A 26,413-nucleotide genomic window follows, 5' to 3' on the forward strand; every position below is an offset into this window, starting at 1 on the left:
GGAGAGAGAGCGGACTCAGGTCAGAAGACAAGAATGTCTGAGCGGCCGAGATGTCTCCAGGCCGTTTGAACGGCACTGCTGGGGGCAGCTCCAAGGGAGCAGGACCCCGCAGCGAGCGACGGGGGCCTTGTATCCAGCGCTGATTGGTCGGCCGGCCGCGGCCGGGAAGAACCCGGATGTGACTGGATAGTCGTGTTGGCAGTCGGGGCTCTGAGGTGTGGGCGCTTTGGGGGCGCTGGCAGCCGAGGCGGATGGCTCGGGATTGGGCCGGCTTCTCTGAGGAGGAGCTGAGACGACTAAAGCAGACTAAAGGTAACGCGACGTGCCTGCAGAGGTTTAATCTTTGGGTCTCTTGAGGGGAAGGGGTGGGACTGCAGCTTTCGAGGGGGAAGGGGGCGGGAAAGAGGGTAAGTGTTGGTGTTTCGGGAAGGAGCTCTTATGGAAGGAGGGGATTGTGGGATTCCAGAAGTGGAAGTATTGGGAGCCACGGCGTGAGGGGCGGGTCCACGGGGACTGGGATCTTTTAGATAAGAAAGTTCAGGAATCCATTTCAGGGATTTGAGTTTGTCCTGTGAAGGGTACGGGACTTGGGAGAGGAAGTGAGCCTACAGCCTCGGCGTCTCTTGTGGGAAGATTGCTGCCTAAGTCAATGGCTAGAGGGTTGGGGTTGGGGTACAAGAAGGGGGAGGGGCACACCATATTCCAATTGTGATGAATGTATAAAAGTTGACAGTGGTTGGGAACGAGGGAGCACAGGGATCTGAATAGGCGCAAAAAGACGATGGTTTTCATAATGCATCTGGAGTCTTGCGTTCACTTCTGGTTGCCAGATGACTTTTGCAGTTCTTTCGAACTGTTGAGAGTCAGAAAACTAAGACTTTTTGAAAGGTTAGATGTGAAATTATACCTATTGGCTATTGTAAGCTAAAATGTGCTTCTCCCGCTGGCTTTGTAGAGTAATTATTGGATGGACTTGTCACTATTTTGTTTTCTCTTAATAAGGAGTTAAGTGTACTGTTATTTGGTGAGAAACGCTTGGTGATATAAACTATGATTGTGGTTGAAATGCAGTGTTATGAAATTCTGCATGGTGAGTCTGGTAGTGCGCACTACTTCTGTGAGTTTGCATCCCTCTTAGCACCATAATTTATATACTTAGGGAGAAAATTCAGTAAGCCCTGGCATGCTTTTTATTAGAGTTTGTGATCAAATTGGATGTTGTTCAGGGAAGTCTGCATCTTTAGCATAGATGTAAAAATACGGCCAACAAGTGGAAAAGGAAGTAAAGTAGAAATATAGGGCCAAGGTAGATTATACAGATGGAGGAAGTTTTGACTGGTCCAGAGGTCTTTAAAAACTATGTCATAAAAGTTATACTGCAGTGTGTAATTGACTATCAAGCTTCATATTCTCAGGGTCTTTTTTGCTCCTTGTTTTGAACATCCATTCCCATGTTTGTATGTACAGAGTACAAGGATACCTGTTTCTAGTCTGACCCAAAGTTAGAGGTATCAGCTTCTGTATTATACATACTAAAATGAACAAGGCATCATCCTTGCCTTCAGAGAACTGATAGCCTACTGAGGAGACAAGCTATAATAGAATGTGATAATAGATAATTTACAAGAGCTTGTTAACAGAGCTAGTAGGAACCTGGCTGTGCTGGGGGTTGGGTGGAGCTTGGGAAGATTTCACAGATATTTTGTGTGACTAGACCTGAGTTTGCCAAGGGAAAAAAGACTTAATATAGACTAAATTGTAACAGTAGATACATTATGTACATTTCTAAATATCTTTGCAATTTAGGATGGAGAGGGGCTGGAAAGACCTTAGCTTCAAGGCCTATCATTTCATGGTGAGATGTTAGAGCATAGACACCAACCGCTAGTCTGTGACCACCATGAGTAAGAGAAAACATCTTAGCATCTTTGTACTCTCATAGCCAAACATAATGATTGACATATAGATCTCCTAGCTCTGCCTGTAAGTCTTTCTGTCTTGGATTTCTCATTTGTAAAAGTAGAAGAGCTGGATTTTTCATTTTTAAGACTTCTTCCAGTTGTTCTCCAAAAGTAGAATTAATCCATGAAGATAGAGTTGGTTGCCAGTAAAAATAAGGATGACAGTACTCTAGAGAAACCCCATGTTTCTCTAGAACATGGGGAAAAATTAAGAATGTTCTTTGCATTCTTATTTATAATACTGAAAAGCTGGGAACAAACCAAGTGGTCATTAATTAAAGTGGATGAATAAATTGTGATACAAGCATTCAGTAGGCCAGTATATAGCTAGTGGGAATACCCACATACATGAACATGTATAAATTTCAGAAATATAATGTATGAAAAGAGCAAGTTGCAGAAGCATACATACAACCTGGTACCACTTGTAGAAGGTCATAATCATTCAAAGCAGGTATATTTGCGGAATATAGGAAATCAAAATACACAGTACTAGAAGGGGGGATATAATCAGGAAGGGGCAAATACATAGGAAATTTTAAAAGTATTGGTAATAATGAAATTAAGTTGAGACAAGTTATGCTACAGTTAACAGATAGCCCTAAAATATCAATTATTTAAAATAATAAGATTTATTTTTCATTATAGCTTCATATCTGACATAGACTGGCAGGTGACTCTTTTCCACATAGTCACTTCTCATTGTGTTTTCATGCTGTCATATAGGAGTTCACCATGGCATGAGGAGAAAAAAGTTAAGAATTGAGCATTGGCAATTAAATGTTTCCATCAGTAAACAATAGGTGTCACTCATACTTACATTTCATTTAATAAAAGCAAGCAATACAATTTGGAGGGCAATAAATACAATTATCTTGGTGTTCCAGAGGAGAGGATAGAAATAGCAGTTATGTCTACTATAGTTATGTTTTATTTTATTTTATTTTTTTAACATTTATTTATTATTGAGAGACAGAGACAGAGCATGAGCAGGGGAGGGGCAGAGAGAGAGGTAGACACAGAATCCAAAGCAGGCTCCAGGCTCTGAGCTGTCAGCACAGAGCCTGACATGGGGCTCTAAAGCACAAACTGTGAGATCGTGATCTGAACCAAAGTTGGACACTTAACAGACTGAGCCACCCAGGCACCCTGAGTCATGTTTTATTTCTTTAAATGTTACTATTTTTTTTATAATCCATACAGGTTGGATGTGTGTCAGTAACAAATACATGTATTGATGTATGATTTATTTCATAATAAAAATTGGAAATAAAAAACCACAATGCAGCTACAATGCTGTCAATGTCTAAAGAAAATATTAATGAGTTCTTTATTCTTGATACTAGTTTTTTGCCTGGTATATTATGAATATGTTCTCCGATGAATATCTTCTCCCAGCTTGTAACTTGTCTTTTAACTTTAATCTTTTGGTGAACAAAGTATTTAATTTTAATATGGTCAGATTTGTACACATTTTCTGTCTCTTAATTTAGTACCTTACCATGAGGTGGTAGTACCCTTCCATAAGACATTAGTCCTTATATTCAATTAAGAGTTTTTAAGAATCATTTTTATTATATAAGATATAACAGATTTCAAAACACTGTATAAAGAAATGTGTTTCTAATAAGAGTTTAAAAATATTGATTTGACATTTAAATCCTTAATCATTTGGAGAATGTTTTGTTTGATTTTATATGGTGTGAGGTATGGATCTGATTTTATCTTTTCCATATAGCTGGGTTTTTGTCAAGTCCATTTATTGAATGATTCCACCTTTTGCTATTGCTAGGCCATGCTCTCTCAGTCACATACCAGTGCTTCATACATGTACGAACCTATTTCTGGGTTCTCTGTTCTCTTCCGTTGGTCAGTTTGTCTATTACTGCACCAATACCACACTATTTCAAAGCTTTATGATATTCCTATGGTCTCTCTTCTGTTCCACTGTTCTATTTATCTAGTCTTTTGCTAATGCCCACTGTATTGATTACTGTAGCTTCATAGTAAGTAAGTCTTGAAGTCAAGTAATACCAGTTCTCCAGTTTTGTGCTTTAATGTTGTGTTAGCTATTCTGAGTCTTTTGTCTCTCCAGTCAGCTTGAGAATCATTGTGTCAGTATTCCCCAAATAAGGCCATATTGAATCTTCTTTTCATGAATATGGAAAATAATATTTTTATTATCTCTCCATTTATTTAATTTTTTAATTTCATATCACAGTTTGTAGTTTTCTTTGTAGATCTTATACTTACTTTCTTAGATTCATTCCTAAGTATTACTTATTGTTTTTTTAGTGCTAATGCAAATAGTATCATGTTTTTAATTTTAAACTCCATTTGTTCATTGCTGGTACATAGGACAGCAGTTGACTTTTGTATATTAATCTTGGATTCTGCAACCTTGCTATATTAGTTTCAGGAGTTTTTTTGTTGTTGTTGTTTTGTTTTTATTGTTTCAGGCCTGACTTGTTCATTGTTTGGTTTATTATTTTATTGTAGCATTTTTAATCTCCAGTGCAAGTTCTATGAAATGCAAAATAGAATGGAAGCAGCAGTACTGGATTTCATAGGAACTATTAACACTTCAGCTAGTGAGTGTAACTGGGAAGTAAGCTCAGTGGCATTTTCTTATGGTGTACATAAAGTTCAGTAGTCAAGAATAAGTTCCTGTCTCAAGATAGAGGAGGCTACTTTGTGTTCCTGGCTCAAGTCAACAACAATAACATATTACTTTTGATGGTACATCTATGTTTTAAAATATTTTCTTTACCCATATCATTTAATTCTTACACCAACTCCATGAATTAGGTAGAGCAGGTAAATATTCAACCCATTTGACATTTGAAGAAACTGAGTTATTGAACAGTTAATTGACTTGTCTACGATTATTGAGCTGGACGAAAGCTGTGCCGGAACTGTGACTCCAGAGCTTTTAACTTTCCTTTGGGAGATTTAAATAATAGGTTTGTGTTGCTTCATGGGTCAATATGCAGAATTTTAAAAGCTCTATTTAATTTAATTTATAAGAACTTACCACAATTTCACTTCCCAGGCATTTTATAAACAATACCATTTACAGATCTTCTTAAATATAATAAGACTGTGAGTCAAATTCTCCAGGACTCTACCTTACAAGGTTAACACTGGTTGGACAAACCAAAAAGTATAATAAGGGTATTATGTCTTTTTTTTAAAAAAATTTTCTCCCAATTTTATCTTCCTCTATAGGTTTGTTCAGGCTGCTGTTAAAATTAATTTGCCTATATTGACTAATGGCTAGCTAACTTTGGAGAAGACAACCTTGCACTGCTCTGGAAGATGAAGGTTAACATTTGAGGGTAAACTAGCATTCTTAGAAATAAGAGACTTCATTTGGTTATACTTGATGTATAACATCTACCTAGTATCAAATTGGCCTGAGATCTGCTGTTACTTACTTAAGAAAGGTGCAGCCCATTTGTAAACGCAACCCACCATTTTATTTTGGGAGACCAGATAGAATCATAAGTCAAATTTAAGACCTGTTAAAGAATTCACTTGTCTGCCTTGTTTGGTCAGATTAGTTAATTGTGTAGTCAATTATCAATTTAAGCTGAAAAAGAAACCTTCTTTTTTATTCTGAGGTTTAACTCAACAGACAGATGAATAAGAATTCTCTTATTCACATAGATACATTTGAACCACAGCGGCGTCTCCCTGTGAAGAAAAGTCGACAACAACTTCAGCGAGAAAAAGCCCTTCAAGAGCAAAGCCAAAAACTTGGGCTTCAAGATGGATCAAGCTCAGTACCTCCAGAGCAGCTGCTTTCTACACCAAAACCAAGATTTAATGCTCCAAACCCACATTCTTCTTCCCCTGTTCCTCCTAGTCCTCTTACAGTCACTTCTCCTGTTGGTGATGGAAAACCACAGGGCCCTGAGAGTCAGCCAACGGAACCGGGACTTGAGAATTCCCATGATAGTCACAAAAACACTGAAGTTCTACCTCCAAAGCCAGATTGCAAAATGGAAAAAAAGAAAATGGAATTGTTAGTAAGTCTATGTATCCCTGAGATTTTTTCCATTTTATTTTTTTTCCTCCACAGGGCTTTGAAGAAATACAGTTTTAACGTTTTCTCTTTTCTATTCTAACCTAGAAGCATAATGAGTAAATGATTAAAGAATAGCTACCACCTAAATATGTTGTAAGCCAGTCAGTGCTGGGTATTTTATGTTTTATGCCATGTAGTCTTTTAATACATGTTCATTATTGTCACTTGACAGGTGAGGTCTCATGGACTCAGAAAAGATGCTTTATTCCCAAAGCAAACACACAGCTAATAAATGGCAGGGTTGAGGTTCACATACAAGTCTTTCTGGATCCAAAGCATCTGCCCTTTACCCTCATGAGAAGCAGTTCTTACATGCATAGTGCTCCCCCTCCCCCTAGACCAGACTCGTTCTTCAACTTCACTCCGTCTCCACTGACCCAGAGAAGGGTGTTTATGAAGAAATGTGAAGGGATGGTCAAAGAAAAGTGTGTCGGAAATTGAAAGGACTGATAAAACAATTCAGCTACATCATTAGATTTCTTTTTATTATTTATTTAATGTGCTTATATTAGAAACCACTTCCAGAATTTAGTAACAGCTTTATGGAAATTGCCATTCTGTGTATGACTTATGAATTCTCGGAATTTTTATCCTATAGCTTTTGTTTTGATATCCACTCATATTTGTTTCCTCTTGATTTATTATCAGTTTGGCATTTGTTTCTGTTTTCCATTTCTGAGTCTTTCTATTTTGATATGTCTTATGATTTTTCTGATCCAGGTTCTGTACTATGAGTTTAAAGTATTTCCTGCCCACCAGAGGTTTACAACCAAGAAATCATTTTTACAGGAGATCTAAAGCCACGTAAATTATGAGAACAACATTGAACAAGTGCATATATTTAAATGTCTTTAAGTGTAGTTCCCCAGCAAAGGCCTGAAATAGCAGGGAAGGTGGGTTTAAATTGAGTTGGATAATTTAGATTGAATGTTGTTGGGAAAATAATTTTTTTAGATACTTGGGAAAATTTTCATAGACCTGTAATATCAGAAACTGTCATTGAAAAGGAGAAATTTGGAGGTTACAAGAAGGGGAAAGGAAAGCTGTATTCTAGAGAATGCTCAGAGATGACATCTCCCTTCTCTGGAAGAGGCAAAAGTGAAGGCAGAGAATTAGGGAAATGAAGAAGGATGTGGAAGCTGAGGATTCCTGCCTAGCGAGTTCCCAATTAGTAGCATATCACCCAGGCCTCTGGAGGAGAGATGCCCTGATCACAACGATGGTTAGAGAACCCATGTGTCAGGATTGCGGCCCATTTGAGGAGGGTGCTGGGTGGGCTGGAACTAAGGTATCTGGTGAGAAGGTGCCTGCAATAGTCAAAATGAGAGAGGGCCAGTGCCTGCACCCAGGTGGAGACTCTAGGAAGGGAAAGAAAATGATAAATTTGGAAGTGGTTACTAGGTCTGGGAATAGAGATTTTTGACACAATGGCCATAAGAAATGACGACAATAGGAATAAATAGCTTTGTCATTACTTTGAGTTGACATCAAGCTCTTAAATTTATGGTAATTTTGATATACTTCTTTCAGAATTGGACAAATTAGAGTCTAGCATTCAAGTCTTAGCTCATGTTTCACTCTGTTTAAAAATGTTTCAGAATGGAAAGAAGTGAGTAAATTTTTTAAAAAGTGAGTGAAATAAACTTTGGTTATTGTCTTAAGGGTGTTAAATGGTAGAGACTTTCATTATAGAAAACTCTAAAAGATATGACATTAGCTACATACCAATTTATTTTGTTTTCCGTTTTGCATATAATACATAATTAACTTACACAACTCTTTTTGTACTCCTAAGAAATGCCACAGTACTCTGGCTTCCAGTTTGTGGCTTCCTAGATTATATACATATAATGAATTTCAAAGGGCCAATTTATGTAAGCCTTCTTGACTGCAAATGATAATCTTTGTTCCAATTAGAACAAAATAATGGGCTACAGATGGGTTCCTTTTAAGAGGACTTTTGAAGGAAAATATATATAATCTGGTTGATTACATTTTATACATAGGGGCTTGAGACTGGAAAGGTGTGGCATGGGGTTTCAGAAACTCATTTTTATACTCTTTACTCCCTAGGCAAGAAAAATCTCGTTGGGAAGTCCTCCAACAAGAACAACGGCTAATGGAAGAGAAAAATAAACGTAAGAAAGCTCTTTTGGCTAAAGCTATTGCAGAAAGGTGAGGCACCTGAACTAGGAGAGATTGTTTGTAACCTGCAATAAGTTCTGTCACATTTTATGTTTATTTTCCCTTGTCTGTTCTGATAAGGTGACATTTTCTCTGCAATATTCTTTTTAAATTTTTTTTAAAGTAGGTTCTCCACACAATGTGCTTGAACTCTCAACCCGGAGATCAAGAGTCATATGCTCTACTGATGGAGCCAGCCACGCGCCCCTCTATAACATGACTTTTAAGGCTCACTAAACAAATTCTGCTTTATAAATGATACAGAAATTCCAATGTTAATTCATTAAGGAGGACTTTGTAAGTGTAGATTATACCAAATTTGTGAATACAGGTGCAGGTAAAACTTCAGAATCAGCATCAGTGTTTTCACTTTTAACCATTTACATGTTCTAAGGGAGCGGTGAATAGCCATCAGTATAAGCGTATCAACAGCAAATGCAGGTTTTAGTTTTGACGTGGGAGGCCTTAATCATGTGACATGTAGAAGAATAAGATTATTCCACATAAGTGACTTTCACTCCCAGAACTTTTAATTTGTGTTTTCTGTGGACATTTTTCTTAAATAATTTACCCTGCCCCCACTGATACACAGTATAATTTAACTTTTCATTGATGACTCAGGGTCACCGTTGTGAGCACTCTGCCATACTGTGTGCGGTTCTATTTTTCTGTCCGCTGCTGGTGTCAGTTTGTTGGCAGTTCCTTTTCCTTCACTGCATCATGCTAGCCTCCAGCAGCAACGTGCCTGTTTGAGCCACTTTCCACCCCTCACCCACTTTTTCTGTCCTTTTAGGTTGTAGTTTCCAGTGTGTTGTCACCTTAGGAACCCAAGCTTAGGTCAGCGAAGCAGTGACTGAGAATAGTGAGAATTAAATGCAAGCAAGTATTCTTGGCATTTTCTTTTTCTATCTCCAGAAGAGCCTGACAAAATTATGTATTGACACTGCCCAGTGTGTTGGGGAGGGGAAGGGACAAGGATAGGGAGAAAGGCAGGTACGTAGAAGAGTAATTGAGAATTTTATCTGTCAAAAGGACACATGTATTTGAACTTTTTTTTTCCCCTCCAGCTAGTCCCTCTTGATTTGCATGAAACAAGAAATGTGCAACTTACTGAACTTACATTTCAAGAAGAAAACATGATTATTCAAAGTATGAAGTGATTTTTGAAAATCACTTCAGTAGTCTTCAGTTTAGAAGTGTTTGGGGAGACTGTTCACTGTATTTTACACGATTTTTAGGCTCAACACTTGTTCTTGATGCACTTTTGGTTTAAAACAAAGTATTGATAATAGGCCAAAGTGTGAGAAAACACAACATGATCAGATTTGTGATAAATGCATCAGTGAAGTCCTTGAAGTAAAAGAATCATACGTTAATTTTGCGGGCAGAAAACAAGGGGAAGTGCATAATGGAGTAAAAATCAGGAGAATATGAGTTGCAAAATAGTGGTTTTCTCTGGGAGTTTTATTCTCCTCTGAGAATGGGTGGGAAATTCTGAAGGGAGTGAAATCCGATTAAAGGCCTTTGTATTTGTGTATTCTGCCCTTCGGTGTAGTAATGTGTTTGGGGGTGGTGAGGGGACTGTGCTTGGATGTGCTTTTAAGAAAGGGGAGAAAAAGAATTTTGAGGACCTGTGGTATTGCCTCAAACATAGGGATCAAAGCAAAAAAAGTTTGGGGAAATGAGCCCTAAGAAGGTTCAAACCAAACAGACATAGAAAGAAATGGTGTTTAATGCAGGCGTCCATTCTTTCTGTCCACTAAGTGTTGGACGAATGAAAATGGGCTTAGCAAGAGTTTAAGGCTGGAAATTTGGAAAGCTTTGTTAGATGTTCTATGTAAAGAGAATATAGATCACGTTCTTTTAGTGCTTATTCTCATCCTCATGGAATGAATATAGACCCATAAGTGAACTGTTAGTATTTTGAAAAATCTTGCTCTTTCCTCTGTGTATGAAAATAGTATATACTAATAGAAAACTTGGAATAATAAGGGAAAACAGCACAAATGCAGTCTTAGAGACATACCAAAATTTTACCAGTGTTCGTTATATTTCAATCTGTGTTATTTCCGATTATTAAAAACTATACACTATAATCATATAGTATATACAGTAGGCTGCTTTCTTCTTTTGCCTATGGATACATGATTTTAAAATGTTTTTATTTTTCTGTTCATTTTTCCAGATCTAAAAGAACTCAAGCAGAGACCCTGAAACTAAAGCGGATCCAAAAGGAATTGCAGGCTTTAGATGACATGGTGTCAGCAGACATTGGGATCCTCAGAAACCGGATTGATCAAGCCAGCCTTGAATATTCATATGCTCAGTGAGTTGAGAGAACTCTGAATCAGGAGGGAGATTTCCTAAGTATTTGTTGCTGTCGAGGCCAGGAGTTTTCGTGTATGTCATTAACTTAAGCCTCATACCAGTCCCATTTGGTGCTGTTTATTCCTGTTTTGTACTAAACCCAGTGCCTCCTCTTACTGAAGTCTTCCTTAGCCCTGCCCTACTCCTGTTCTTGTTTCTGTTAGCACATTTCTTGCATTATTTACATACATTTTAGTCTTTCTTACTAAACCATCAATCATCTGTGTAATGCTTGGGACTCTTAAGAGTCTTAATGACTTCCCCCAGGTTCTGCTGTTTAATTCTGATATTTTAACACCAAGTCTGTACTCTTTCCATTAAGAAAATTTGATGATCTGAGATGGTCCTTAGAGATCAACCTAGTTCTTATTTCAATATTCATCAAGGAAAGAAGATCCAGCTTATTTTTTTAAAAAGCCTATGAGTATCTTAAAAAAAATACCACTCTGTCTTGAAAGCTTGAAGTTTTTCCTCTTTTTTTTTCTTCTTGTTTGTGTTTTGTCTATAATAGTTTGCTATCATGTGTTTCCTTAGTTTCAACCCTTGGCATTTTTTTAGAGAAAAAAATCATCTTGGAGTATTTTTAAAATGCACGAACACATGTAAAGAATTACATGAATTTTGCAAGCAGATAAAAGGGCAAAAAATTAAGTCCAATTTCAGGGTTTTCAGTCCTTCCCGTGTTGCTTTAATCATCCCAGTTCATCTTTCTCACAAGGGAATGCTGTGTTAATGACTCGGTTTTGCATCTTTCTCTGTAACACTAGAAATCCATCCAAATGCCTCTTTAGTCCAGGGTAAACCACAGCAGCAGAATGTTTATAGAACAGTTTAATAAAGTGGAAATGCTTGATTGTGGGTTTCAGTTCACCGTTTATTAAGAAAGAGGTTTGTGGTGTCCTTGTGATTTTTGTAATTGTTGTTTGACCACATGCTATTAGACTTAACAGGTTGCCTTTATTAATTAACTGCTTAAATTAATGCCATCAGTAGCTGATAACTGGAGGTTCCTATTTCTATTAATTTTTTAAGATCAAACTCAGCCTAGATTTTTAGCATATTTTAGTCTGTAACTTAAGTTTACCAGAAGAACATTCTTATGCTTTTGTAGCCCTTCATGTGAATAATTCAGTTTATCCTAAATACCTCAACAGAAAATCATCCGATTGTTTTAATTCTGTCTTCGAGGAGGCTGGAGAAGGATATGTTTGTTTGTTGAACATTATATAAGAAATGTCATAATTTTATCCTTCAGAGAACCACAAAGAATATGGGTTTACTGGTTAAAAAAGAAAACATCCCATAATATAAAATGTGTTTAATCAAATTTTATTTTACCCAGTAAAAAAAATTTGACATAAATTTTTACATTTCTTAACAAACTAAAGATGGCCGTTTCTCATGGTACTGTTATTGACATAGTTGTATGTGAATATCCATATTTTATGTGTGAGGCTATTTTTAAAAACCTAAACTATTGAGGTAAGTCATAAATAAAGTTGTGACTGGGACCAGCATTATACCTTGTTCATACATAAAATTAACACGTTTTCTAAATTTACATCTGTGGTTATTGAGAGATTAGAGATTGGTGATACAGTATTGTGATTTAGATTTCTACTGGTAGCCAGTCTCCAGGGAAGTCCGTTTCTGTGGGAGATTTCCTTGACTTTTTTTTTTTTTTTTTTAATACTATTGTAGTTTTAGAGTACCTGGTACAGTGCTTTGTCCACAGAAGGTTTTTGGATACAGAATAGGCCAGAATTTGCTTTAAAACTGGCTTCTGTAGATCAATGTTAGGGTAGATCCCTCTAAGAAGACCAGTACTTTGAAGGAGCCAAATTGAGAGTTATTGCTACTGTTCACATCTGTTACTACAAGGATGCTGTATGCTGCATAGACCAGCTTGTAAAATAGAGTTGCTGTGCGTAGAGCATCTCTTTGACCTCTAGTATACCAGGAAAACCTACGAGCACTGTTTGCAATCTGTGTTTAATAGACCCTCTCCTTAACATGTAATATATACACGTGCATACACATCTGCACATGTGTACATAAATGTTTTAAACTTTTATGTCTAATTTACAGAAGGAAAAATAATGATTATGGGAAACAACTTTATTAAAAGTTTTAATAGGAATATTAGCATAGCAATCCTCCTTGTTTCAAGTAATTTTTGGCCCCAAACATAAAAAGTTGAAAGAATGTGGTTATATCCTTTCACAATATTAGATGGTTCAGGTACTTGTAAAATATTGTGCGATCAAGTTTGCTCTGTTGAAGTTATTAACTCTCTGAGAGTAACCTTTTCTTTTTGTCCTTAGTATATTTTTCATTCATTGATCCTGAATTTGAGAAAATTTATCTAGGATAAAAAGCAGGCTCTAAACTCTGAGCTATCGGAACAGAGCCCAACACAGAGTTCAAACCCATAAACTATGAGATAATGACCTCAGCCAAAGTTGGAGACTTAAACCAACTGAGCCACCTAGGTGCCCCAGCCTGCCTCTTTTTTTAAAATGACACATGTGACTGTATTTAGGGTCCCACTGGATAATTCAGAATGAACTCTTTTCAAAATTTTTAACTTAATCACATCTTTTGCTGTGTAAGGTAATATTCACAGGTTCTAAGGATCAGGAAGTGAATAAGTTTGGGTGGTCATTTTTTAGCCTACCACAACGTTTGTCTTTTGGTTTGTCTAATAGCTGCATCTTCAGCTGTCAACTTTCTCTATTTTCTACTGTGGGCAGAAAATGAAAAAATATTAATTCTGAATTGTGTTCAGTGAAAGCTGAGAACAGATTACAAATATAGTGTTTCTAGTCTTTTTTTATACTTTTTAAAAAAGTGATGTAGAGGCATCCAACTTCGGGTCTGGTCATGATCTCACAGTTTGTGGTTCAAGCCCCACGTCTGACTTTGTGCTGACAGCTTGGAGCCTGGAGCCTGCTTCAGATTCTATCTCTGTCTGCTCTCTCTCTGTCCCTCCCCTGCTTACGGTCTGTTTCTTTCTCTCTCAAAAATAAATAAACATTAAAAAAAAAAAAAGTTAAAGGAAAGGTGATATAATACTTTGGACAACACAGTAAGACAACTAAACAGTGATTTATTTCACTATAAACAGTGATGATTTATTTCACTGTGGCATCATCCTTTAGGCCATTCCATCAGTCTCTGTTTTCTTATTAATCTTTTTTCTGTATAAATGGGAATAATTGATGAGTAATGAGGAAATAATGCCCAGAGTGATAAAATGGCAAAATGTTTCAAGATACAGGAAAAAGCTATCTCAACGCCCCATAATGTATCTCAGATTTATAAGAGGGTCCAATGGCCACATACAGTAATTGCAAAATGTAGTTTTTGTCTGTCCTTTAAAATATAAGTAAATTTTCTCTTTGTTCTCTGGAAGACTGCTAAGAAAAGATAAAAACTTTTATATGTTGATCATTACAAATAGTTAGAACTGCTCAGAAAAGGAACTGAACACTGAAAGTAGATCAGTGGAACCTAATGGAATGCTGAGGGTTAATGATTGAATTCTTAAAAAATTTCAGAATACCCAACCAAGAGACAATGTCTAGAATCCTTTAAGTAACATTCATTAAATCACTCAGTGTTCCTTTAAAATAACAAAACAATTCTGTGATTACATTTCCAGTTCAGTGTTTCGTACTGTCTTCTATATAATGCGTTTGTTGTTCTCTTCCAAAACATGTCATCATACTCTGATTGGTATTCTCCACCTGACCCTCAGGCTCATAGTGCAGTTTGTAAAATTAATCAATATTTTAATCATAAATCATTCTGTACAAGAATATATATGCATGTTTCTAGCCAGAAGAACTTTAAATAAATAAACAAAATGCAAAATCTTCAGTGATTTATCCAGGGTGAAAGATCAATGTAAACCTAGGGACCTATTTGCAAATTTTAATTTCAATTCAGCATTCATGAGTCCAGTCAGTAAATCTTTACTAACTGACTGGCTGGCTGAGGGAGACCACAGGCCACAGAAAGGAGGTTTGAGTCAGGGTAGGGGACAAGGCATTCATATAACTGTAGAGAATGCTGTCAGAGCTCTTAAGCTTGATGCAAGAACGTTCTTAAATAGGATATGTTACAAAGTGTAGAAATCAGAAATTCACATGTCTGGCAGAGCTCCTTTAGAATAATTCTTTTAACGTAGAGGGTAATTGAAAAACAGCTAGTTTTCTCATTCTAATATTTACTATATGACAGTAAAAAAAATGAAATATAAACATGATGGAAATAAAAATTTTCAAATATAAACACCAAGACCTTGAACTTTGTATAATTTTAATTTTAGGTACAGTACATGTTTATAGTGATACATGAACAATGCTTTTTGATTCTGTTGCTCTGAAGAAGTTTGTTTCTTGAGTGCCTAGTAGTCTCCGGGCTAGACGTTTGCCCTGTTTATACTGTTTAATCCTTAACACTCTTATGCAGTATTAGTATCATCACCATTTTACAAATAAGCCGAAACTTGGTTGAAGATGGTGCCAAGGGTCACTATACTGGAATTTTCAGACATTGCACACATATTCTTCAGCCTTTTCCTTATGAACCTGTCTGTGTTTTGTACTCAGCCACAGGGCTGACCTTGGGGCACACCTGATTAAAACAAAGATGAGCTACTAACTCCAGAACATTTAATTCATAGGCTAAATAGGGTTTCATGGCATGGGTGGACACTAAGAGCTCTTTAAACTGGGGACTCCTGGGTGGCTCAGTTAGTTGAGTGTCCGACTTCAGCTCAGGTCATGATCTCATGGTTTGTGGGTTCGAGCCCCGGGTCGGGCTCTGTGTTGACAGCTCAGAGCCTGGAGCCTGCTTCAGATTCTATGTCTCTTCTCTTTGCCCCTCCCCCACTCACACACTGTCTCACTCTGTCTCTCAAAAATAAATAAATGCAAAAAAATAATTTTTTTAACTGATAACGAGCCAAGGTAAGCCAACCCAGGTCCGCCCCTGGAAGTGGAACACTGAGAAATTGGAGTGAATTCGATGTGGAGCCACAGCTGGTGGCCATATTGGGCTGTAAGTATGATTGGAAAGCCAGAATGAGAGACTCTGTGGTTTCAAAGCATTAAAGAGAATAGCTTTTGATTCTGATGACATGCCTGGGAGATTGCCTCCTGTATCCTACAATAAAACCCACTTTTCACCTGAGCTAGTTTGAGTGTTCTTTACATCCAAAAGGACCTTGACCAAAACAGGTACATACATAATAAAATGGAAAAGGCAGGTTTTGAACCCTAGGTGTTCTAAAATCAAAGCCTTTCATTTTATTCATTATATTTCTTTTCAAGACAGAGAATCTTGTGTTAAGAGATATACTAGTTTTTGTTTTATTGCAACTCAAAGTAGTTGATGTAGGCAGTCATAACAGGTAAGGCAGCATGGCTTTCACCACTGTTAGTGGCTTTTAAAGTGAATAATTCGTTGATAAATGTGGGCCAGTCTCTTTTCCTGACCAGCCCAAACCAAACCAAACAACTTGTATGGAAAAGGCCAAAGACCGTGAACCAATATAATAATTTTTCTTTTTGTATTAACCTAATGCAAAAGAAGAGAGATCACAGGGTGACTTCCCCAATAGAATTACCTTCTTGGTTTTTTGGGGTTTTTTTAATGTTTATTTTGAGAGAGCGTGAGCAGGGGAGGGCCAGAAAGAGAGGGAGGGAGAGAGAATCCCAAGCAGGCTCTGCAGTGTCAGCACAGAGCCCAATGTGGGGCTCAAACTCAAAACCCATGAGTCTGTGACCTGAGCTGAAATCAAAAGTCAGGTCATCCACTAACTGGCTGAGCCACCCACACATCCCAGAATTACCTTACTTCTAAGATGGGCGTTGTGTATCTGTGGAGTTTATATTTATATAAATAGGTAAAATACCCTAATCGAAGTCTAACAGTAGTCTGTGGTTGCAAAATGATAAGAGAACAACTTAACCCAGAGATTCTCAACTGGGGGCACTTTTGCCCCTTAGGAGACATTTGGTAACATCTGGAAACATTCTTGGCTATCACAAGTAGTGGGTGCTACTAGCAGCTCGTGGGAGAAAGCCAGTGATTCTGCTTTGCATCTTACAATGTCCAGGACAACTCCCCACAACAAAAACTGAATGGTCCAGATTGTCAGTAGTGCCAAGACTGAGAAACCTTTCCTAAGCTTGTCCTGAAGTTTCTCTGCTCTTACTTGATGCTTGCTTCTTGCTTCACCTAGTAGTATTTATTATGTTCATCTTGGACTCACTGTCCATATCCTTCTCCACCAGAATATTTCTTCCTTTTCTAACCCATTAATCAAGAGATGCAGATTTTCTGCTTTTTGCTTCTCTTACTTTTTTGCCTCTCATACATTTTAACCAGTTGTGTACTGGAGCCAGGTAGCACTGGTTCACCAGAGCAGATGTTGTGTATTTCTTCCCAGTTCTGCATTCAGCAGTGCCACATTGATAGCCTGAAATTGGCTGTGGTGAAGGTAGTGTTTGTACTACAGAAATTGGCAAACACTGCCAATCAGGGTTCTCCCCCACTGGAGCTAGCTCACCACTGAGTTAACCCCTCAGCCTGCTTTCATTCAAGCGCTGCTTCAGAAAGAGGACGTGAGTGCAAAAGAAGATGCTTACAGTCCAAGTGTGGATGTGCTGGAAGTTTTAGCAGCCGCAGCCTGGTTTGTCTAACATGTAGACAGGTGTTCACAAAGTATTACTATAAATATCTTCAATATATTTTCCCCCCAGTTCTGGAGCCTAATTCTTGTTTCTAGAACCTCCTTTGAATATCTTCTTTAGTGGAAAACCAATGTCCCAATCTCTGTACCTGTCCTTCCAGGAAGCGCTTTGACAGGGCTGAAGCAGAATATGTGACAGCAAAGCTGGATCTGCAGCGCAAGACTGAGATTAAAGAGCAGCTCACTGAACACCTCTGTACAATCATACAGCAGAATGAGCTCCGCAAGGCCAAGAAGTTGGAGGAGTTGATGCAACAACTGGATGTACAAGCTGATGAGGAGACTCTGGAACTTGAGGTGGAGGTGGAGAGATTGCTGCACAAACAAGAAGCTGAAGCAGGGAAACAGATGGTTCATCTGCAGCAGCCATTTCAGCCTTCCGGGGAGAGTGTGACATTAGGGCTTGCCAAAGAGAACAGAAATCATCAAGACCAAGGCGCTTGTCAAAAGGTAGACGAACAGTGTGAACATTCCGGTAGCTTTCCCATTCTGAATGCAGACCGAAGTCAAGAAGTTGAAATTATTGTAAAGGACATTTCAGCTGCCCTGACCACGTGAAGTGCCAGTGTTTGTATCTTCCAGCTAGTGCGGTGTTGAGTAAAGTAAACTTCTGTTGTGGGTTATGCCATGAGCTCTGATAAGTGCATCTTTAAAATACTGTTAACTTTGAATCCATGGTTAGTTTTAGTAGAACACGTTTGACATTCTAAACCCCCATTGTGATAATTTGATAGATAGGCACACAGTTCACCTTGATCCAGGGCCAGTTCCCCACAGTGCACTCTTACTACCAGGTGGAAACAAGCCACCTGAACAGACGGAAGAAACACTACGCGACTGAGAGTGTGTTGCACCAGGGAAATCTGGAGGAGTGAGATGGAAAGTGATCCTCAACACCTAATCAGACTCCTGTGATGTTGCTTAGGAGAGGTGTTGATGATGAGAGTCCTGGTGTATGTAGTCCATAAAGACACAAAAATTAACATGTGAAATGGACAGAAGGAGAAAAAACTAACAGAAGTAGTACACTGAATTGTCTATTGGATCTTAGTCGAGCTGCAAAACCCAAGTTGGAAGCTGCAGTTTACAAAAGGAACCAGACAGCTTCAGTAACATTCTTCAGTTCACCTTTTAAATGGCTTTAACTTACAACCTGAGTTTTGATTAGTTGCTACACGCGCACACAGACAAATACACCATTAGAATATGTAATTTTACTGTTAATATATTGTCTGTAATCAGCATATTGATTAAATTTAGACAATGAAAACATTTCTATAGTGAGTTGAAAATAATAGAGAAAATCTATTATTTTATCAGCAAAATTGATATATTTTCTTTCTAAAGTTGTCTGTAAATAGGTGTTGTATATGTTGGTTATAAATTATCCTGTCATAAAGCATTTAAATCGTTTAAATGGTGGTTTTCTTAGTATTTTAATAGTCTGTTAATTACTAACACTTCACTAATACTTGACCACCATATTGTGCTATATGTGAATGTATAAATACTATTGTTTTGTCACAAAACCTGTGAATTTCACAATAAATTATGATTTATTTACCAGAAATTCCAAAAAGTACAAATACTACTCAAGTCTTGAAAAAAACTATTGTAAAAGAATAAGGACAAACGTAATATTGTATGTATAATAATGCCAAAAATGTTGGGGCCATCCTAATTTTAAATTTTAAATGAGTTTGAGTGTATTCTAGCAATGTGGATGAGCTGTGTGTTTTTATATTATGTAATTTGTGTTGAAATTATAGCTTTCCAGCACTGACTTCTCTGAACAGAAGCATTTACATAGGTAGTTATGTTTTTATTTATGAATGACATTCATAAAAACTGAAAGCATCATTGTCCAATACACTCTTTTTTTTTTTACAAATAGTTTATTGTCAAATTAGTTTCCACATAACACTCAGTGCTCATCCCCACAAGTGTCCTCCTCCATGCCCATCCCCCCCTCCCCCCCACATCCATCAGTCCTCAGTTTTTGTCAGCATTCAAGAGTCATGTTTTGCCTCTCTCCCTTTCCCCCGCCATTTCCCCCCTTCTTCTCCCCCATGGTCCTCCGTCAAGTTCCTCCTAATCCTCCTATACGTGCAAACATATGATATTTGTCCTTCTCTGCCTGACTTATTTCGCTCAGCATAACACCCTCAAGGTCCATCCATGTTGCTACACATGGCCAGATTTCATTGTTTCTCATTGCCGTGTAGTATTCCATGGTATAGATAAACCACATCTTCTTGATCCATTCATCTGTTGATGGACACTTAGGCTCTTTCCATGTTTTAGCTATTGTGGAGTACACTCTTATTTTTTAAGGAATAAATGAGATACATCCATAATGTGGTCATTTGTTTACTCTTAAAAATGTTTAAGGGCACCTGGGTGGCTCAGTCAGTTAAGCGTCCGACTTCAGCTCAGGTCATGACCTCGCAGGCCATGAGTTAGAGCCCCGCGTCGGGCTCTGTGCTGACAGCTCAGAGCCTGCAGCCTGCTTCAGATTCTGTGTCTCCCTCTCGCTCCCTGCCCCTCCCCCACTCACGCTGTCTCTCACAAATGAATAAACATTAAAAAAAATTTTTTTAATGTTTCCAACAGTTTAGTATGTATACTTAAGTGTTACGTGGCAGTCACGCACCCAGTATCTCCATGTGGTAGAAACAATCATCTGCTTTTATATAAGCCTCTGTTAAGGACAGTTCATCAGTAAATGAGTTTCTGTAACATTGGCTCCATACATGTAGCCACAATCTAATTCTCTGTCGAAGTATTTATAAGGTATACAGAAAAAAGGAGAACCATGGAACAAATGAATTGGAAGGGACCTCAGAGGTCATCTGATTTAATCGTCTTGATTTCCAGAGGAGGCTTTGAGAGCCTGAGATTTCATTTACGGCTTGTTGGCCAACTGGCTTCTTGTAACCTTCAAGTGCTAGTAACGTTGCCATTCAAAAACTCTTGGTGTATGTCTTCTATACATCAGGCCACAAAGTTCACTGCTTCCCTCCACTTGAAAATTTTGCTTTATAACTCATTCAGGGATTGTGTTTGTGTTTGCGAAATGCTTTCAAATGTCTATAAAAGGTTCGCTGATACCACTATTTTGAAAAACTTGCCTTGCTCTGCTTTCCCAGGGTGGTATCCGAGTGCTCAGGTGATGATATACGTGACAAAGTTATATTGCATCAGTTTTGTACAAGGCAGCTGTATCCCATGTGTGAGAGGAGTAAGAGCAAATGAAGAAGTGGGAGCTCACTGGTATGAGGACCATATGCATTGGCTTTAGTAAAATAGCCCTGATATCTTTTAAAATCATAAAACACATTCAAAAGACTTTTGATATATGGATTCACAAATCCACAAATAATTGTTACTTTCTGTGAAGGAAATTATTGGTTCAAAATTATAGCCCTGAGTTTATTGGAGCACCTTGTCGAGCTGTCCCTCTCTGGTTAAATTCTTGCTTCTACTTCTCAAATAGTTCAAGCATAAGGTTATCAGCGCTCTTAATGTGATAACGCAATTTAAGAGTTAACTATTTGGTGTTCTGTCACTTGTTCTGCTTAAAAGATAGTCAACCGATGGTAGTACTTTTCACTCATTATCTTTAAAACTTACACTCGAAAGGGTAAACCTGAATTCCTGAATTTAAGTGTCCGTACACCTTGATGCCCCACTACTTTTAAATTTTTATAGGCTTCAGAGAAGCAGCATTTCTTAAAGCACAGTTCTCCTTGCATTTAAAACATAGTGAAGAGTTTTTCTCGCTTTTCACCTCTGCATAATTCTACTGGATTACAGCAATTGCAGGTGGTAAATCTTTATAGTCACTGAGAGCACAGCTGGTTTCCAAGTCAGATGATAGGAATCTCTGATTGGAACTTCTAGAACATATTGCTGGATTGGCATTTGAATTATAGAGTAAAAACTCAGCTATAAACCTCGCTCATTCTTTGTTTGGATTTAGCAACATAGTATTCTCAAGGAGCTTTATCTAAGTATTCAGCAACTTCCTCTTTTAAGACACTGGCACAAAATGGACTCAAGTTATTCTGACCCAGGCCATTCCTGGCGACCTTTATAAATGATGTTTTGGGTTTTGTATTTCTAAGGAGCCAAGTCAGCATTTTAAAAGGCCCTGATAGATATAACTCAGTCTGCCAGACAAGACCTGGGGCCACTCTGGACCAGGGTAATTACACCCTCTCTCAACAAAGATCTACCCCAGGCCTGACTGGAACTGCTCTCTGGAGGAATGAAGAAGGCCACTATTCTCCAGTCTGCCTTTACCTTAATGTGGGGCTATTTTGCAAGCTCCTAATCCCAAACAGCTGTCTTGAAAATGCAACATTATCTCTTCATGCAGTTGATCAAACAACCGCATGTAGCTGCATGTATGGACAGAGCTGTGTGAGAGGTGTAAGATCTGTGCCTTTTGTCCTTAAGTTGGTGTGGTCTACTTGAAGGACCAGGACTGACCCTCCAAGGCTGACAACAAAACATCATGTCTTGAGACGAAATGAGTGGTTGGAACACAACAGGGATGCGTGCTCCAAAAGCCCACAATTTTTAGAACATTCCTAATTTTAAATATTCCATCCAGTTCTTTTGCAATGTATGAATGTATCTAGGACCTGCCATATCTTCCAGTTTGCTTTTAGCATTGAGGAGTGACACATAACTACGACAACAAAAAGCCTGTGTTAAATAACATGTACAGATCCTGAGTTAAAGTCACCACCACAACAAGATCATTAGAAAAAGAGGTTTTTGCATGCTACTGAGTTAAAAGAGGGGGCCACTGGGACCTATCAGTACAAAAAAATCCCCAAATATTAGAAAAATTAGCTTTAAAGACATGCCTTTCTGACAAAGGGTTGATAGTGTCTTATGTGGAGAGGAGCATAAATGTAAGCACTCATGACAATAACTCGAGGAGCTGCCGAATCGAGGGGTAATAATTACTGTCCACGCCAGAACAAGGTGGCTATGGAACAGACTCGTGTGAGCTCGAGGGTAACTCAACATGGATGCATGTTCCGAGATCACATAGAAGAGAGGTCTTTCCAAGCCAAATGACTCTAGGAGCCTAAAATAGAGCCATAATTAAGCAATAAGACATGACACGGAGCACATTTCTCAGTGATTATAGCATGCCTCAAGGGATAAGTCACTAGGCCAAAGGTTCATGTGATGAGTGAAAACCCTGCAATGTATATAGCATCATACTGGGAGGGTAGAGGGAGAAGGAAATGAATAATAGAAGTTAGAAGAGTCATTTCAGGAGCTATTCAGTTGTTGGGTGATACTTCCATGTGTATAGTACATGTGGCCATTAGTTGTATCCAGCATCCATTGTGAAGTTCTACATTTACACCAGAGCCTTCACTTACTTGAAAACCCCGCAGAAGTGTCCGTCTTCTCATTTTCTTAGCTAACACAAACCAGCCAATTAAGTTGCAAACTTGAAAGCCCATAGCCACTTCCGTGGAACTGCAGTCTGGTATAATTGTAATGGCAGTTGCTTAGCCCTGGCTTTTATAACTGAAAAATAGCTGAAGCACTCACACTGAGTCATTTTCAGTATTTTGGCTTATTTACCTCATGTGCATTTCCCTCAGAAACTACCAGTAGACATGGCCCCAGGGTTGCACAGGTCCAGAAACATCCCTGGTCTTCTAGCCCGAGCTTTCCTTCCCTTACTGCTGTGCTGCTGGTGGAAGACAGGGAGAACTCGGGAGGTAGTGTCCAACTACACCCTATACTATGGTAGAGGCAGGCCTTCACCCAAGAGGAGAAGCAAGATACTCACTGGCTGTAGTGGGGTGAAAATTTTCCAAACTGATATATGCCCTGAAAGCAAGTCGAGGCAGTCGTCTTCTCTATGCTTCTATGATTCTTAGTCATCGCTTCAGAAGGTTGTTAAAAATCTTCATGACCATCCTCAGAGAACAAGATATTCTGTGATTCTTAATGTCTCCCCTGGCACAGGCCCTGGACAGAATTCTGGCCAAACAGTGGTTTATCTGAGATAGCCCAGGCAACCAGTACTCTCTCTATCTTTCTCTCTCTCTCTCTCTCTCTCTCTCAAAATCTGCTCTTAAGAAAAGCTCTGAAGATAGTGCTACAGGCTGAATGTTTGCCTCCCTCTAAAATGTATATGTTGAAACAACCCTCATGTGATAGTTGGGACTTTGGGTTGGTGACTAGGTCATGAGAGTAGAGCCCTCATGAATAGGGTTGGTGCCCTTATAAAAGAGACCCCAGAATATTTCCTTCCTCCTTCCACTCACTATGTGAGGACCCAGAAAGAAGGCAGTCGTCTACGAACCAGGAAGCAGGTTCTCACCAAACATCCAGTCTGCCAGCACCTTGACCTTGGACTATCCAGCCTCCAGACAGTGAGAAGTAAACTGTTGTTTATAAGTCACACAGTCTACGCTATTTTGTTACAGCAACCCAGACACACTAAGATGACAGTTACATCTTAGGGAAGCGAAGTCAGTAGGTTACTTTTCTCAAGAGAGTGTCCCTTTTTAATATAATGAAATATTTTAAAGCAATGTATTTTAGCTGGTGCAATGGAAATGTTAGCCCCCAGCTAAAAGAATTTCAAGCATCAGAGAGCAGGTGGAAGAATGGGGGTGTATGCTGCTGCCTGGAGAGGACTTAAGGAGATCCTGAGGTCAAACTCCACTTCATGAGCTGAGAAAGGAGTCCCTGGAGCCTTTATTGCCCGTGGCATGATAATCTCCACTCGAGGGAAATTACCCCAAGTTCTCCTCCTCTGACTTTCTGTTGCTAGTGCAACATGCAGTTAAAGAAATGAAACCAAGTCTGCCATTCTAGCCACATAGATCAGTTACTTATGGCTGTATAGTAAATCATCCCATAACTGAGTGATCCCATCCTCAAACAGCAACCACTCTTTCGCATAAGATTCTGTGGGTTAATAATTTGGTCTAGGCTGAGCAATTCGCTCGTATTGCTGGGGATCTCTCATGTGGCTGCAGTAATTTGGTGGCTTCCCGGGGGCTGCGTGGTCTAAGAGAGGCCTGTTTACATTCTGGCAGCTGGCGATGCCTGTCACCTGGGCCTTCTCCAGTTAGCTTCCTGTCTGCAAGAGGGCTAGCTTGAATTCTGTTCACGAAGGTGCCGGGATTTCAAGATGGCAAGAGTAGAGCTCTTGGGACCCAGTTTCTGCGATCACGTACCTCCCTTCTGCTGCATTCCACTGATCAAAGAGAGTCACAAGATGCGCCCAGATTCAGGTGGCTGGGAAGTGGACATTGCATCTTGATGGGAGGAGCAGAAGAGTCACATTGCGAAGGCATAGTCATCTAGAAATAGGGTGAATTGTGGTGGCCATCTTCACAGACAGTTTACCTCCGTTTACCCCTGCTTGCAGCCATAATCCACATTTATTCCACACGCACCACGCATGCACCTCCTCCCTCAGAAGTCTCATCCCATTATGGTTTCAGGCATGCAGTCCAGGATCTCCTCACCTGATCAAGCCCAGGTGTGAATAAGCCTCAGGTATAGCCCCTTCAGTGTGGCTCCCCCCTTTTTTTTTTTTAATGTATTTATTGTGAGAGTGTGTGCACATGAGTGGGAAATGTGCAGAGAGAGAGGGAAAGAGAGAATCTCAAGCAGGTTCAGTGCTGCCAGTGCAGAGCCCAATGTGGAGCTTGAACCCTCGAACAGTGAGATCATGACCAGAGCTGAAATCAAGAGTCAGATGCCTAAAGACTGAGCCCCCCATGTGCCCCCACCCCCCAGCATTGTTCCTCTTAATCTAAAGACCTGTGAGCTAAGATGAAAAGTTACCTGTTCTCACCACACCTCCACATGCCGACGGGACAGGGTAGCTTCTACGGACATGTCCTTTTAAAAACAAGAGGAGCAGGAGACAGAAGGCATTCTGACATCTAGCCTGGGCGCGTTGTCAGTTCGGCTTCTTCTGGGACCGAGTTCTGATCTCCGGGGGTGGCTCCCTAGTCCAGCGTTCTCCACAATTCTGGGCTCTGTACTCGGAGTTAGTTTTCCTTTTCCTTAAGAAATGAGCCATGTCTTGCCACCGAGTAGCTTTGTTAGCCTGCTTCCCATCCGTATTAACTAGAGGGTCCAGAGGCCTCTTTTCATTTTTGGAAAATCTCAGTGCCTTTTAGTTCAAACTGATGGTGATTTTGCCAGCTTAACTCTCTAAAAACTGTGTTGGTTCTCTTTGACTCTTAGTGGGGTTCACTCCTAACTCCGAAGCCACATTTATAATTATTTTTTTATGAAAACCTCTATTGACTTTATTTCTCTCTTTGTATCCTTGTATCTGACTGAATTGTGCCCCCCAACCCAACAAATTACATCTGTTGAAACCTTAATCTCCAGTGGGACTGTATTTGGAGATAGGGCATACATATAAGGAGGTAACAAAGGATAATTGAGGTCACAAGTGTGGGACCCTGATCCCATAGGATTAGTGTCCTCATAAGAGGCAACAGAGAGCTTGCATGTGCTCGATATGAAAACACAACAAGAAGGTAGCCATCCTGCAAGCCAGGAAGTGAACTCACACCAGGAACCAGATCAGGTGGAAACTTGATGTTGATTTTCCAGCCTCCAGAACTGCAAGAAATTCATTTCTATTGTATAAGCCATCTAGCCTATGGTATTTTGTTAAGGCAGCCCAGGCTAACACAGATTTTGGTAGCAAGAAATGAGACGCTGCTATGACAAATTCCATCCCACAGCTCCAGAAATCTTAACGCATTCCAACGTCTGAAGTCTAAAGGCCAAAGTCTCATCTAAATATCATCTATGGGGTGCCCAGGGTGGGGCTCAGTTGGTAGAGCATCTAACTCTTGGTTTTGGCTCAGGTCATGATCTCATTCATGGTTTGTGGGATCTGCACTGACAGTGTAGAGCCTGCTTGGGATTCTCTCTCTCCCTCTCTCTTTGCCCTTCCCCCATTTATGCACACACATGTGCACACATGTGCTCCCACTCTCTCAAAATAAATAAATAAGCATTTAA

At 39.2% G+C, this 26,413-nt stretch overlaps 1 protein-coding gene across 5 annotated transcripts; it reads left to right on the forward strand.

Annotated features, from left to right (window-relative positions):
• The first annotated feature begins 170 nt into the window (after positions 1 to 170).
• On the forward strand, positions 171 to 19,363 carry GORAB (golgin, RAB6 interacting). 5 transcript variants are annotated; one of them, XM_077779887.1, is made up of 5 exons: positions 171 to 312; positions 5,631 to 5,988; positions 8,125 to 8,226; positions 10,421 to 10,561; positions 17,467 to 19,363. In XM_077779887.1, exons 1-5 carry the CDS (start codon positions 252 to 254, stop codon positions 17,921 to 17,923), a joined length of 1,119 nt encoding a protein of 372 aa, XP_077636013.1. In that variant the 5' UTR covers positions 171 to 251; the 3' UTR covers positions 17,924 to 19,363. The 5 variants fall into 5 exon arrangements, with proteins under 5 accessions (XP_077636013.1, XP_077636015.1, XP_077636018.1 ...); XM_077779889.1 differs by having other exon boundaries at positions 257 to 312; positions 5,585 to 5,988; XM_077779891.1 differs by lacking the exon at positions 171 to 312 and adding an exon at positions 6,772 to 6,944 and having other exon boundaries at positions 5,926 to 5,992.
• Positions 19,364 to 26,413: the final 7,050 nt, after the last annotated feature.

The sequence above is a fragment of the Crocuta crocuta genome, unplaced genomic scaffold, assembly GCF_008692635.1.
Source record: "Crocuta crocuta isolate KB4526 unplaced genomic scaffold, BGI_CrCroc_1.0 scaffold322, whole genome shotgun sequence".
Taxonomy (NCBI): Eukaryota; Metazoa; Chordata; class Mammalia; order Carnivora; family Hyaenidae; genus Crocuta; species Crocuta crocuta.